Source organism: Meles meles, chromosome 5 (genome assembly GCF_922984935.1).
Source record: "Meles meles chromosome 5, mMelMel3.1 paternal haplotype, whole genome shotgun sequence".
NCBI lineage: Eukaryota > Metazoa > Chordata > Mammalia > Carnivora > Mustelidae > Meles > Meles meles.
The window spans coordinates 3,655,382-3,669,758 of NC_060070.1; the positions used below are offsets into that span (position 1 = coordinate 3,655,382).

A 14,377-nucleotide genomic window follows, 5' to 3' on the forward strand; every position below is an offset into this window, starting at 1 on the left:
TCATTTTGGTAATATTTTCCTTAATATGTAGCATTGTAAAAATTTTGGCATTCATACATTCACTTTTTGACCCAAGAATTTTACTCTCAATTATTTGCCTAAGAAAATTGAAAACCTGTATTCACAGAAAGATGTTCATAGTAGCTTTATTCTTAATAGCCCAGAGCTAGAAAACATAAGCATCCCAAGTGATCAACGGTGGTAGAAGAGAAAAACATCGTTTGTCCTTATTCCTGCACCAGAACGCAACTAGCAATAGGAAGGAGTAGACCACTGGAGCACACAGCAATGTGCGTGAGCCTCAGTGGTGCTGTGTCAAACGCATAAAGCAGGGCTCAAAAGCATCTATCGTGTATGAGTCCATTTCGATAAAATCTGAAACATGAAAACAAGCCCGAAGTGTGGTGGGAGCAAGTCAGAGACGCTGGTTGCCTTGAGGGCAGGGATTGATCGAGAAGGATCACAGGAGAGATTTTATAAAGAGATTAAGTGATCTGTGTCCTTTATTATTTGTATTACTGAGGTGTTTATTATTGAAATTATTTCTTTTAAAGAGTATTTTATCTTTGACAAATAGTAATTGTATATATGTAAGGGTCCACTTTCGTGTGCAACCTGGTGGCATAGGTATGTGCTGTGAAGGGATTACTGCGGTCAGGTAACGAGCACCCGTGTCGTCTCACACGCACGTCAGGCGTACGGGTGTCATGCGGGTGTCATGGGGACACTCCGGAGCCAGCTCAGCAGGTGTCAAGTACACGCTGTGCTGTCTTTGCTTGCAGGAGCCATGCCGTACATCAGGCCCGAGAACGTCTTCATCTTAAGACTTAAAGTTCGTGACCTTTCCCCCCAATGCATATATTTATTATTCCACGGTTGTTCATGTGGAAGTTAACCACATATGTAAAGTGACCCCCTGTCACTGTCTGGTGTTGTCACTCAACCACTGAACGCGCTTGCAGCCTTTGAGTGCTTTGCTTTCTGAAACTCACACAGGGCAGATGGTTCCAGAAACTTCTGGACACACAGAAAAGCTGCTCAGTAAATGAACACTGGAGGGATCAGTGCTATCCCGAGTCTCTCACTGCTTTCTTTCTTTCCATTCTAATTTTTGTTCAGACATTTTCTCTGCATACAAGTGAAGAGAATTGCATGTTGACCACCACGTACCTGTCACCCAGGCTCCATGAGCATTTTGCTAATCCTGGTGCAGCTTCACTCCCCTCCCTCTCCTCTTTTTTTTTTTTTTTAGCTTGCTGGTATAGTTTAAAGCAAATCTTAGTCATCATGTAATTTCAGCCATAAAGACTTCAGTATAGATTTCTAATAGGAAATGACATTTAAAAAAAAAAAAAACAACCCTTCAATTATATGCTATTTTCATGCCTGATAATAATCACACTTAACAATATCTTAATACTTGGGCCAGATTCAGTTTTCCTCAACTCTCTGTAAAGACTCTTTTTACAGTTGTTTTGTTCGAATTAGGATCTTTGAAAGGGTACCTGTGGCATTGGATTGGTATATCTCTATATCTCTGTGTCTGTTTTCATCTCTAAGGTCCTTTCTCTCTCTTTTTTTTAATTTAATTTTATTTTTTTTCAGTGTTCCAAAATTCATTGTTTATGCATCACACACAGCATCTCATTTTTATTTAATGGTGACCTTCTTTAAAAATTTTCATTTCAGTATAATTAGCATACAGCATTATGTTAGTTTCGGGTGTGTAATACAGTGATTCCGCAGTTTTGTACATCCCCTTGTGCTCATCACAGTAAGTGTCCTCTGTGACCCCCATCACCTATTTCACCCATCCCCCCACCCACCTCTCCTCCGGTAACCATCAGTTTGTTCTGTGTGTAAGAGTCTCTGTGTTTCTTTGCTTTATTTCTTAAATTCCACATTTGAATGAAATGATACGGTATTTGTCTTTTTCTGACTGACCTATTTCACTTAGCACTGTACCCTCTAGATCCATCCCTATTGTTACAGATGGTAAGATTTCATTCTTTTTTATGACTGAGTGATATTACACACACACACACACACACACACACACACACACACCCCTTCTTTGTCCATTCATCTGTTCATGGACATTTGAGCTGCTTCCGTGGATTGGCTGTTGTAAATAATGCTGCAGCAAATATAATAATGCATATCGCTTTTCAAATTAGTGTTTTCATAGCCTTTAGGTAAATACTCAGTAATAGAATTACTGGATCATATGGTAATTCTACTTTTAAGTTTTTGAGAACCTCATACTGTTTTCCACAGTTGCTGCACCAGTCTGCATTCCCACCAGAAAGGTTTGTAACCTGTGACCTACTTCTCCCTGTTTTCCCCACAGCCCAGCCCCTATTACCTGCCTGTCTCATCTGTACTCCTGTGAGTTTGGGTTTTTAGAGTACACATGTGAGCTAATACAATGTTTGTCTTTCTGTGTCTGTTTTACTTAGCATAATACCCTCTAGGTTCATCCATGTTTCCACAAAGAACAGGACTTCCTCCTTTTTTAGGGCTGAATAATATTCTACTGCTACATACAGCAGTAAACAGCTATATGTAACAGTAGAATATTATGTATTATATATATTATATAATATATATATTACACACACATACATACACGTGTGTGTGTGTGTGTGTGTGTGTGTGTGTGACATTTCCTTTATACATTCATCTGCTGACAGACATGTTGGTTATCTCCGCGTCTTGGCTGTTGTGAGAAACGCTACAGTGAATATAGGTACAGATACCTGCTGAGAGAGCGATTCCATCTCCCTCAAATACAAACCCAGAAAAAGGATTGCTGGATCATTGGATAGTTCTGGTCTTAATGTTTTGAGAAACCTCCGTACTGTTTGCCGAGGTCACAATGTCAGTTTATATTCCCACCCCTAGTGCCCAGGGACTCCCTTCTCTCCACACCCTCACTGACACTTGTTACCTCTCATCTGTTTGGTGGTAGCCATCCTAGCGGGTGTGAGGTGATACCTCATTGGGATTTTGATCTGCATTTCTTGATGGTTAGTGATAGTAAACCTCTCTTCCTGCACCTGTTGGCCTTCTGTGTCTCTTTTTATGCCAGAACAATATTATTTTGATTATTAGAGGCTTATGATGATATAGTTTGAAATCAGGAGGTGTGACTTTTTAGCTTTGTTCATCTTTCCTCAAGATTCCTTTGGGGGCACCTGGGTGGCTCAGTGGGTTAAGTCTCTGCCTTTGGCTCCAGTCATGATATCAGGGTCCTGGGATTGAGCCCTGCATCGGGCTCTCTGCTCGGCAAGGAGCCTGCTTCCCTCTCTCTCTGCCTGCCTCTCTGCCTACTTGTGATCTCTTGTCTGTCCAAAAAAAAAAAAAAGATTGCTTTGGATTTTCGGGGTCTTTTTGGTTCCATACAAATTCTAGGGTGGTATTTTCTATTTCTGTGGGGGGGGGGGGGGACTTGGAATTTTGATAGGGATTTCATTGAATGAATAGATCACTTTGGATACTATTGACATTTTAACTGTATTAATTCTTCCAGTCCCTGAACATGGAATTTCTTTCCATTTATTTTGTGTCTTCTTCTGTTTCATTTTCCAGTATTTTATAAGTTTCAGTCTACATATCTTACATCTCCTTGGTTAAATTTATTCCTAAATATTTTTGACGCTGTTGTAAATAGCTTGCTGTTAGTGCATGGGGATGCAGCTGATTTTTGGAAGTTGATTTTCTGTGTGCTGTAAGGATTTATCTTATTGTCAGAGCTCAATGAATTGTACATTTCAGTATTTCTGAAACTCACCTAAAAATCTAAAAGAATATTGACACCTTAGGTTAGCTGTTTTCAGTGGTACGGCTTAGCATTTCTGAAACTACGCTGTATATTCTGGGCCTAAATACATTCAGTCTGTCGTAGTAACATTTCTCACTGTCGCATGAGGGAATCACAGATATGGAGATGAGGAGCATTGGAATGCACACTGAGTTGTTTAGCTGGAACTGGAGGTATTAATATGAATTCATAGTTTTTAATATCCCTATACATATATCCAAGTAGATAAATGCAGCAGGCACATTTGCATATATGTATATATATTTATATGAGACGCTCTCATCTATACATGATTTACATCAATGAGAGGCCTGGAGGCAGCCACCGCAGTAGCGCCTGGAGCTCCGGTACTTACACTTTAAATACCCCTCCCATTGAAAGGAGCTTGTACTTCTTTGAGAAACAGAAATGGCTGATACCAGGGCTGGCAAAATATGTGATGAGGAAGTCACAAAGTGTTGAAAGAATCGTGCAGGGTGTCGGGCGGATACAGGAGCTAGCTTGAGGGGATTCCTGTTGGTCAAATCTGGGGTAACCGGAGAATCAAAATGCGTATGTGGTAATTTTAATGGGTGGTCGCCTGTTGAATAAAGTAACAATCTGTGAGTCCAGACGCGTATACAGGAATGAATGAGGAGAACGGAAAGCTCTTCCTCCTCTTCTTCCCGGGAGAATGCCGAATGCCAAATACAGCAGCAGTGACAGATTCTGGCCCAGCACTTCCCTGTACTGTTGCCAGAAATGCAAAACCTGACTCTAATCTTGAAGAACATCAGGTGAATGCTAATTGACCCACACTGTACGAAACATCAGGTTCAAGACACACTAGGGGAAGACTGTGGAATTGTTCTACATGAAAGGATACCAAATGGGCCTGACAGCCAACTGCCATATGTGATCTGGGCTTTGACCCTAGCCCAGCGGGATGGATAGCTATAAGGATTTATTGGGACAGTGCATGGCATTTAAATGTGGAGTTTTAATTAGCAAATAGTGCTGTGGCAATGTTAAAATTTCTGATTGTGGCAAATGTGTTGTAACTATGTGATTCTATTTCCAAGGATATATTAGAATATTCTATTTCTTAGGAAATACACAGTGAATTTGTGGGGTAGAGGAACACACCAACATGTTCTCACATATTCAGAAAAAAATATTTATGACTATGGTATTGTGCATGTAGATAGAATAATGGATAACAGGCAAATAGGAAGGAAGGAAGAGAGGGAGGGAGGATTAACTGAGAAGGAGGAAGCAAAGAGGACAATGTCAATATAGACTTTCTGTATTCTTGCAGTTTTTTTATAAGTTTGACAAAAATAAGTTATAAAAAGATAAATTTAAAAAGAAATAGGAAAAATTTAAATAATGAGAAGATATTGTTCAATTATTGAGGAGTGTGTGAAAAACTGAAAGTTGTTGTTCACACTCCTCAGTATTTTGTCTCATCATGTTTTCTAGTGAGCTGTCATAGCCCGTGAGGACAGGCCAGCGATCCCTCATGGAATCACGGGCTCTCGGGCCAGCAGGGATCACAGACCTCACACCGTTCAAGCTCTCATTTCATTCTTGAACTGCCTCTGGCCTCTCCTGGTGAAGTGGTTTTCCCGTCTGTGTTTGAACGCCTAATTCACATTAGCAGGTCTGGGAGCATTTGTTCTCTTGGCTAAACCAGCTGTTGCCAAGGGTTAGTACTGCTCCATTCAGTACCGTCATATCTCATAAAACATTATTTGCCTCCAGGCGATGGCGTGGCTCTTCCCCTCGTTCCCTAACTGTTCCAGGTGCTCTTGGGCATCACAGCAAACTCATAGGAGTGGTTCAGGACCTGTTAAAGTTCCGAGGGAAGCACAGTGAGGTCTATCGGACAGAGCTCGATGGAGGTCACAGTTTCGGTATTAGGTCACTGCAGTCCTTTCAGTGAAGTCCCATCTTTGCAAACCCATGTTCTCAGAAGTTGCTCTAAGGGGAAGCAAGCTCTATGTGAAAGTCAGTGTGGAACAGAAAATCAGGGGGCAGCATCCAGCTGGATTCTAAGGTTTGAGAAGTCATGCACTGCCCAACTCATTCCACCTGCAAATTCTAACTTCGTGGATTATGAACATCTCAGTGATACTCACTATATGCATTGGATGAGTTCTTACGTAGAATAAGGTCCGTGAGAGAACTTTGTGAAGTTAAAATGCTGTGCAAATACTGGTTCTGAGCAACTTCATTAATACACTCTTGTGATTTTCTGTTTAGTGAAGCTGTAGTCTTGAAAGTTTATTTCACTGAATTGAACTGATCCCTTCGTAAGCATCCTTCACCACATTGTTTCCAAAGAGGGCTTTGGAAAGGTGTGATTTGATGTTCGTCTCCATGTGTCCTCTGCCTTTCCTTATGGACTTCTGGTCCTGAGGAGCAAGATGGCCGGAGGCCAACAACCCAACAGTCATGCTTAACACTTCCCATTTGCATATTACTTTAAACTTTACAGTATAGTATGGTTTGAATGATTCACTATATCGATAGGGCTTTACTATTTGAGAGTTAGTAGTACATTAATATGTAACAGTTACCGTTATAAGACATTTTGCTCTTATATGCAGTTGTCATTGGCAATCAGAGGGAGCAGGGTACCCTAACCCACCTATTAGAATTGAAGCTTAATGACAAAATGAAAATCCTGGGTCGTAGATTTTCATAGACAGTGAGTGCTGTGAAAGGTATTTTAAAGGCAGTGCGCTCTAGCCTCCTTGTTCTATAAATGAGAAAGGGAAAGCTCAGAGACACGGCAGAAGGAAACCCCAGAGTGCACTGCCCATATTGAGGCATGCCTTCTTGGTCTCACTTGTATGACAACCCAGTCCTTCCAGAAGAGACGGAGAACAGCTGTTCTTCCCTCTCGGCACTGCACACAGGTCCCGTGAACGGGTGCACTCTCAGAATTATGTTGTCAGAGGAAGGAGTCTGCCTGTGTATCATTTTTATCGGGACTCCTCCGTGGGGTGACTAGGAGCTCACCTGAGGCTAGCTAAAGTGCCCCTCCCCAGAAGAAAAAGCAAGTGTTCGAGATTCATTAGTTCAGGAACAGTCTGTATGTAGGGATGGGTTTTTAGGCATGATGGTTTTTGTGTGTCTGGATCTAGGCTTTCAGACTCTGCCATTATGACTTAGTCTCTTTATTTCTCTTATGCTAGCTTTTCTTTGAGTTAGCTTCAGTCCAGATAAGCTCTTTCCCAGGACTTTGGGGAAAAAAATATACAAAACGAATGGCTCTAATTAGTGGTGAGGGAGAGAGAGGGTATGTTAGAGTAGAATCTTTTCTCTCGGGTTCTTCAAAACTGGCAGTCATCGAGTAAAAAAAGGATCTTGTTTACAGATGATAAAGGAACAGCGTGAGCTTCTGTGGCCCCGTACAATGCTGTCATGCTTGGGAGGCATTAGAATTTCAGAGTGTTTGTGATTTTTTTCATGCAGACTTTCCCTCCCGCAGGGGTGTTGGTCCCAGAGTAGGACGTGGGGGATGTCTGCAGCTGGAGAATGACTGAGACAGTATGACTGACTGCTAACTAGATAAACTTATAGCAAAAAGAGTCACACAACTTGGTCAGGACGCCAGTGGTTTACCATGGTTGCATGTGCAACACACCAAGTGGGACACATAAGTTCCGGGGCTGGGGGAAGCCGACCCCAGGTACAGGAGGTAAGGCAGGTGGGGAGCAGAGCACACGCACAGCAGAGAGGCTGGTTTTGGAGCAGACACAAGGAGAGCCAGCAGCAGGTGAGAGTCCGGTCTGTCTTGCAGCTGGTGCTGAAGCGTAAGAGTGCTTGCTGGGTTTCTGTTGGGATGCCGTAGGGTCACGTTCATTAGTTACTTCTGTTGTTCTGTCTGCTCGGGAAGCTCTTCCTCCAGATTTCTGCCAGTCTCCCGTCTTCACTCCTTCTCAGGGGGAGCCTTCAGGGTGGAAATCTGTCAGTTTCTGAGCGTGCCTGTTCCAGAAATGCATTCTGAGTCGGGGCTCCCACAGCTGTTGGAGCACCCACTGGGGCTCGCTTCTGAGACAGACCTGAGCTACAGCTCCATTGCTCACCTGATGTCCACTGCCCTGCGACGCGACCCATAACTGGGTCTCTGAAAAGTAGTTATTCCTTTCGGCATGCGTTGCACCTTGAGACAAGTGATCCGTCATACTTCATTTTCTGGGGCCTGCGTGGACTCGAGTCCGCTTCTAGGTGGGAGGCAGAGGCCGATGGTGAGTAATCAGCTGTTGCTGATAAGGAAGGTAGGGAGGGTAGGCTGATTCCGGGGCAAAAGGTCTGAGGCTCCATTAGAGTCTGTTCAGATGTCGGGTGCCACGGAAGCCTTCCGAGGGCGTAACTCTCTCGCCCCAAAGCCTTGGCCGTTAGCATTCCCGCTCCCGTCCTGCACAGCACACTGTCACCAGCTGTCACACCGTAATATTCACTTGGTCATTTTCTTCCACCTCAAGTGTAAGTTCCTTGACTGGAACTTTATTCTGGTAACTACCTAGCATCTCTGTCTAGAAGAGTGCCGATGTGTAGTCGACGTCAGGATCGCCAGGCCTATTTATGCGATGATTGATTGATTGATTATTTATGGACGCTTTCACATATTCATTGGCATTCACTCGTTCTGCAGACACCCACGGAGAACAGTGGTCAAGAATAATGCCAAGTGTTTTCAACGACGTGGATGGAGCTAGAGCGTGTAACGCTACACAAAATAAGTCCGAGAAAGACAGATACCATGTGATCTCCCTCTTTGCGGAACTTAAGAAACAAACAAATGGAAAGACAAAGGGGTGGGGGAAAGAGAGAAGAGAAACAAGAGTCTCCAGAACGCACCGATGGTCCCGGAGGGGGTGGGGTGGAGTGGGGTGAAGGCGGGCACGTGCCGCGATGGGCGCGGGTGATGCGCGGACGTGATCAAACACTGCGTTGTACACCTGACACGAACGCAGCACTGGGCGCCGACTATGCTGGGGTTTTGAGAAAAGAATAACGGCGAGTAAATAGCCATTAGGAGCGAGAGATACCAGCATGGTCAAAAAGAAGAGAAAGGTGGCTTGAGACGGTGTCGTAGGCAGACGGCGAGCACAGTTTGTAGAATGTGGGAAGCCGGCCTGCGACGGGTCTGTTATTCTGAGTTCAGTGGGAAGCCGCAGCAGTGTTTCAAGCCAGGGAATAATGAATTTTATCTGGTTTATAAAATTTGCCGTGGCCGTTGTTTGGAAAATGGGCTTAGAGGGGACACTCCGTGGAAGGCAGTCTCTCGTACCTTTACAGAGGACACCGGGCGAGCTCGTGCTGGCAGTAGCTATGATTTAGCGTCCACCTTTGCCCAAACCGCGTCCACCTGCTGCTGTCCCTGCCCCCGCACCGAGGCCCGGAGCTTTGGACTCGCAGTGAGGCGGTCGGTACTGCCGTGACGGCCACCGTGAGAGCGGCCGCCTGCTGTCCCGGGAGGAGCGGAGGCCCGGCTCGCACGGGGGCCCCGCTGGTGCAGATGAATGGAGACGAATAAATCCTGCTTCCCGCAGTGCAGTGCCTGTCCGCTCACTGCTAGCTTCGTACAGTGTTTCGTTCTGCCAGCAACCTTTGGTAGCCTTCTGCTGGTTATGTAGAAAACTTTAGAAATAAAGAGGTAATTTGTAAAATTTGATATTTTAATATAAGTAAGTATACATGGAATCTATAATTCCAAGTCCTAGCAATTTTAATTTCCAGTCTATTTATAGTAGATGATAATAATTAAATAATGCTCTTTAAAAGCATAATGTGTAAAAGCATAAAAGTATATAAAGTTATAAACGTTAATAATAAACGAAGGGGTTATAGGCATTATTTATATATGTTAATTATAAACTAAGGAGTTTTTAGTTTATTATATTTAGTTATGTCCTTTCTTTCTTCTTCTTTTTTTTTTTATTAAAAGTACCAAGACACGAATATGCAGGGAGTTGTGTATGAACTCAACAGCTACATAGAACAGCGGCTGGATACGGGAGGAGACAACCAGCTGCTCCTCTATGAATTGAGTAGCATCATTAAAATAGGTAAGAAATGTTTTGTATTCCTCCTGTAGAAAATGTGAACCGAAGTTTCTTTTATTCCATTGCTGAAAATGGAAAAAGTAATGTACTTTACTACAAGGCAAATGCAAGTCATTTATTTACTTCTGTTTTGGGGCTAAATTTGAAATGAAAATATTTTATTGTGAAGCTACCAGAATGAGTCAAATCTAAAAGTTCCTAAGTTATGTAATCCCAAAAAACTATCTGTCAGATATATAAATGGAATGTACTGTGCTCTCTAAATAAAACCTGGTTTTCTTTGGAAAGTATAATTTTATTGAATTAAATCACATCTTTATGAAGAAAATTGTTAATTTTAAAGGAACAAAAACCATTTTAAATTTATTTGGGGAGATGACAGACTTATATACTGTTATCACCATTTTACTGATGAGGAAGCTGTGTCAAAGGCAAACAGGCCAAATATTTTACCCGAGGCCGCATGAGTACAAAAGTGTGAAGCCGGCGTCTACGTTCAGGCAATCCTCTGGTCATAGTATCTGTTCTCTGCGGGGATAATTGCCTTCAGATGGCCCCGAAGCAGTGTTAGGAACGTGTCTCATCAGTGATGACGTGTGGATGTGTATATCTATACCGTCCTTTTGGGTTGATGCTGTTATCAATCCTTCGTTATTATGACTATCTCATCCGGCATTTTTTGTACTTCAAAAATTAAATACAGTTCTTAAAAATATTTCCAATAGTTGTGATATTTAAAGTTTCACAGAGACACTGTCACATAGAACATTGGCTGCTGTGTGCATCTGAAGATGTCACTTCTTAAAATCTCCAGCAGCTGATGAATAATGAACGAAAATGCTCTAATGATGGGATTGAGTAAAGCCCTGAGTTAGCTTGCTCAGGAGACTGCATGACCATTGCTTGTGTTAACGTAAGTCCTGTCACAAAGTCTCCTGTCTGAGGTCGCCTTAGAGAGTTCATATGTGCTCTGTTCTTCCATTGAGATTAGTTTCTTCCCTTTTTATTACTTTGGCAGCCACAAAAGCTGATGGATTTGCACTGTATTTCCTTGGAGAGTGCAATAATGTAAGTATCTAAATTTAGATTTTGGTGCTCTAGATAAGAAAATGTCATAAGCTTTTTTAAACAGATACACTGTGTTATAAACAACAGAGGCATGGGAATTGGGTACCTCAGACTTATTTTTTGTTCCCTTTCCATGTACAGTTATTGCCAGATGAAAAGTTGACCAGTGAAGCATAAAATCTTTGGGCATAAAATCTTATACTTTATTTACTGCTTTCGTTTTGGTTTATGGTATCCTATCTTAGGAATGGCATTTCCAGAGTTACTCTTTGGTACAGAAGCTGTTTCAGCACTGTGGGCTATGCCCTTGCAACACACAGTCCGCAGTAGAGGAAAATGAGAACAAAACTTCAGCGTTTTTAATGTGATTTCCTAGATTTCCTTAAGAAAACTCCAGCAGTGCTGGGACGGAGTTACTAAGTGGTTTCCCCGAGCTGTGGTGGTTGTAGCTCAGACTGTCCATGGCACGGGGCTTCTCAGGTCCTCCAGTCTTCTGTGCAACAGGCTGGGCCTGTGTTTCTAGTTTAACTTCCTCAAAGCACAGGCCACCATCAAATGCAGCGTGTAGAAAGCACTTCAAAAAGTACTTCAAGATGTTCAGCTACTGGTGTTTGATTTTTGTTATGATATTAAAACCATATACGTAACATTTTAGAATGATATTCTGTACCAATAATAATTAGGTTCATAGTCAAAATATGTAGAAATCATTTGTAAATATATTTGGAAAATTTTTGCTATGCATTATGTGTTAGGCATCGTTACTTGAGATTTGGAATGTATTTTTGCAATGTAATACTTGTATTCATGAGTAATCAAAATAGGTGCTATTTATATTGTATAAAATGTTAATAGGAAGAGAGATGCAAGTGTTCTGAGATGTTTGATAGCACTCTTGAATAATACAGCAGTGAAAAGGATGAAAAGTAGTTGCACAAAAATATTTCTTGGCTGATTTACTGAACCCATAATTGATGGTCTTCGTTTCTGCAGCCCTTGCTTCCCTCCCCATAGTAAAAATTTATGTTCCAGGATTAAAAGCTCCTTAAGACCAGGACCTTTCCTTTCTCATCTTCACACTCACCAGCATCTCTCCTAGTGTCTTCCGTGGACAGAACAAGAGTATTCATTAAATTGAATTATTCAGGTATCACTACTGCTTCTAAACACTTCAAATGATAGTTCAGGCTAATGGCTAAACTACTAAAATAACAGTAGATCTCATTCTTTCCCGTTCATTCTAAAACTTTATTTCTAAAATTTTGCCTATTATCTAGTTTGCAATTATGTTTAAACTGTAGTGGTGTGTATGTTAGCTCGGGGTGGTCATGAGCGTGAACATCTCCTTAGGACGCCCGTGGGATCTGCAGACACCTCACGGGGCTTGGCCTCGGTAGCTGAGTCAATACCACGTGGCCCTTTCCCTTCACTCACAGCTGTTTGTGACCCAAACTCGGACCAACCCAGTTCTCTGCTGAAGCCGGGATCCTGGACTCAGCATTTCTAGCTGTTTACATGAAAAGAAGTGAGTGAACCCTGGAACTGAGACGGCCGCATGGGATGACCCTCTTCTGCTCTGTGTGAAAGAGAGTGGGGGGAAGCGGTTTGCGGAGGTCAGGCAGGGCAGGCAGCAAGAGCCCAGGGGTCTGCCGGGCATGTGAGCCTCAGGAAGTGCTTGGCTTTTAGAGCCTGGGTTTAGATTCCTGAATCCCAAATTCTTAGTCATTTCGCTGTCTTGGTTTTTGTGTTTTCTTTTTTTTTTTGTTTTTTGTTTTTTGTTTTTTGGGGGGTCTTTGCTTTATTTTTACAAGCTCATTTATATGTTGACCTTCGTGAAGTAGGTTCCTGGCGTATGTGATTTAGAAAAAGCTTTTGTGTCCACAATAAACTGTATTCTCCGTATATCAGTTCTAATTCTTTCACTTTCGTGCCTCGAGGGGAGAGGGCGCTGCATCCCTGCCCGGCGCCCGCCGGCTCAGTGTTCCATGCATTCCTGGCCTCAGTTGATCTCGCTCTGCCTGGCTCTCTCCAGGGCACTGCTTCCTTGGCCCTGCCTTGCTCAACAGCATGGCCCCGGGAACAGCAGAGTGCCGCCCGGACTCGCAGACTCTTTCTGAGCGTCCAAGTCCGTCTCCCTCCCTGTGTGGGAACTTCATAAGCTTCTCCTTGAGAGGCTTCAGCTGAGCCTGTAATCATGTGTTCATCTGTGATTCGTGAGATTGTCCGGCTTTCTCACTAGAATGTAGTCTTCATGAAGGCAGAGACCTCGTCTTACTGGGGGGACTCTTTTAGGGCATAATCACTGCATTGTGTTCACCACGTTTTTCCATGAACATGTTCTGCGCAGGCAGCTATGCCTTAATATTTCCCTGCCCTCGGGATTTCCTCCCTTCCTCCCTCCCTCCTCTTCTCCCTCCCTCCCCTCCCTCCCCTCCCTCCTTCCTTTCTTCCTTTTCAAAAGTGGGCCCCACACCTAGTGTGGAGCCCAACGTGCGCCTTGAACTCATGACCCTGCGTTCAAGACCTGAGCTGATCAAGAGTCAGACATTTAACCGACTGAGCCTCCCAGGCGCCCCTGAAGTGATTGATTCTTCAGCTGTATCTACATAATTACCTCTTTCTTTGCTCTTCATTTTTCTTACATCTCAAGTCTTCCATTTGGAATCACTTTTCTTCTGTCTGTAGAATTTCTCTTAATGAGAGTGTGCTGATGGGAAACTCAGTTTTTGTCTACCTGAGTATGTCTTTATGTCATCATTTTCTTGAAATAAATCTTTGCTGGATAGTTCAGACTGATTAAAAATTATCTCTCTGTATATTGACTTGAACATAGTTACTTTTGGGTTCTTTCTTTATTTTTCCAGTCTTCAGTATAGTTTTTTATTCCCTGGTTATTTTTTTTAAGGTTATCTTACATTTCTTGGGACATAACTACATTAAACATTAACTCTATACCTCTTTCATATATTTTATATTCTCTCTGAATTTACATTTCTTGGCTTTTGTTTCATCCATCATCCATCTCTCACAGATGGTGGCTTATTTGCTTGTGTGTTTTATTTTCTTTTATGTTTTAACTGTGAATCATAATCTTCCTTGGGCCTTTTTAAATGGCCGTTCTTAGGGACTCTGTCTAAGCTCCTTTCGTGGACACAGCATGTGTATTTGTTTTCGCCAGTCACCTAAGGCACCACTAATCCAGGACTATTTAAATTATCTCATGAGATTTTTTTTCAGGCGGCAAAGTAGTATGGACTCAAGCCTTACACCCACAGGATACACAGTTATGATTTCGCAGAAGAGGTTTTTATTTTCCCTCCAGCAGTAAATTCAAAATAATCTGGGGTCCCACTCATCTCCTTGTGGCTATGACTGTAGTTGCACTCCAGCTAAAATGAGGCGTTGTCCCTTCACAGGTCCAGACTCC

General features: G+C 42.7%; 1 protein-coding gene across 2 annotated transcripts in view; it reads left to right on the top strand.

Moving 5' to 3' along the window:
• The window catches only part of PDE10A (phosphodiesterase 10A), a 573,461-nt gene that overhangs the window by 472,922 nt on the left and 86,162 nt on the right, over nt 1-14,377 (top strand). For both annotated transcript variants that reach the window (XM_046006911.1, XM_046006910.1), the window contains 2 exons: nt 9,765-9,885; nt 10,901-10,950. In XM_046006911.1, coding sequence (XP_045862867.1) covers nt 9,765-9,885; nt 10,901-10,950 — 171 coding nt within the window. The remainder of the gene's footprint in view (nt 1-9,764; nt 9,886-10,900; nt 10,951-14,377) is intronic.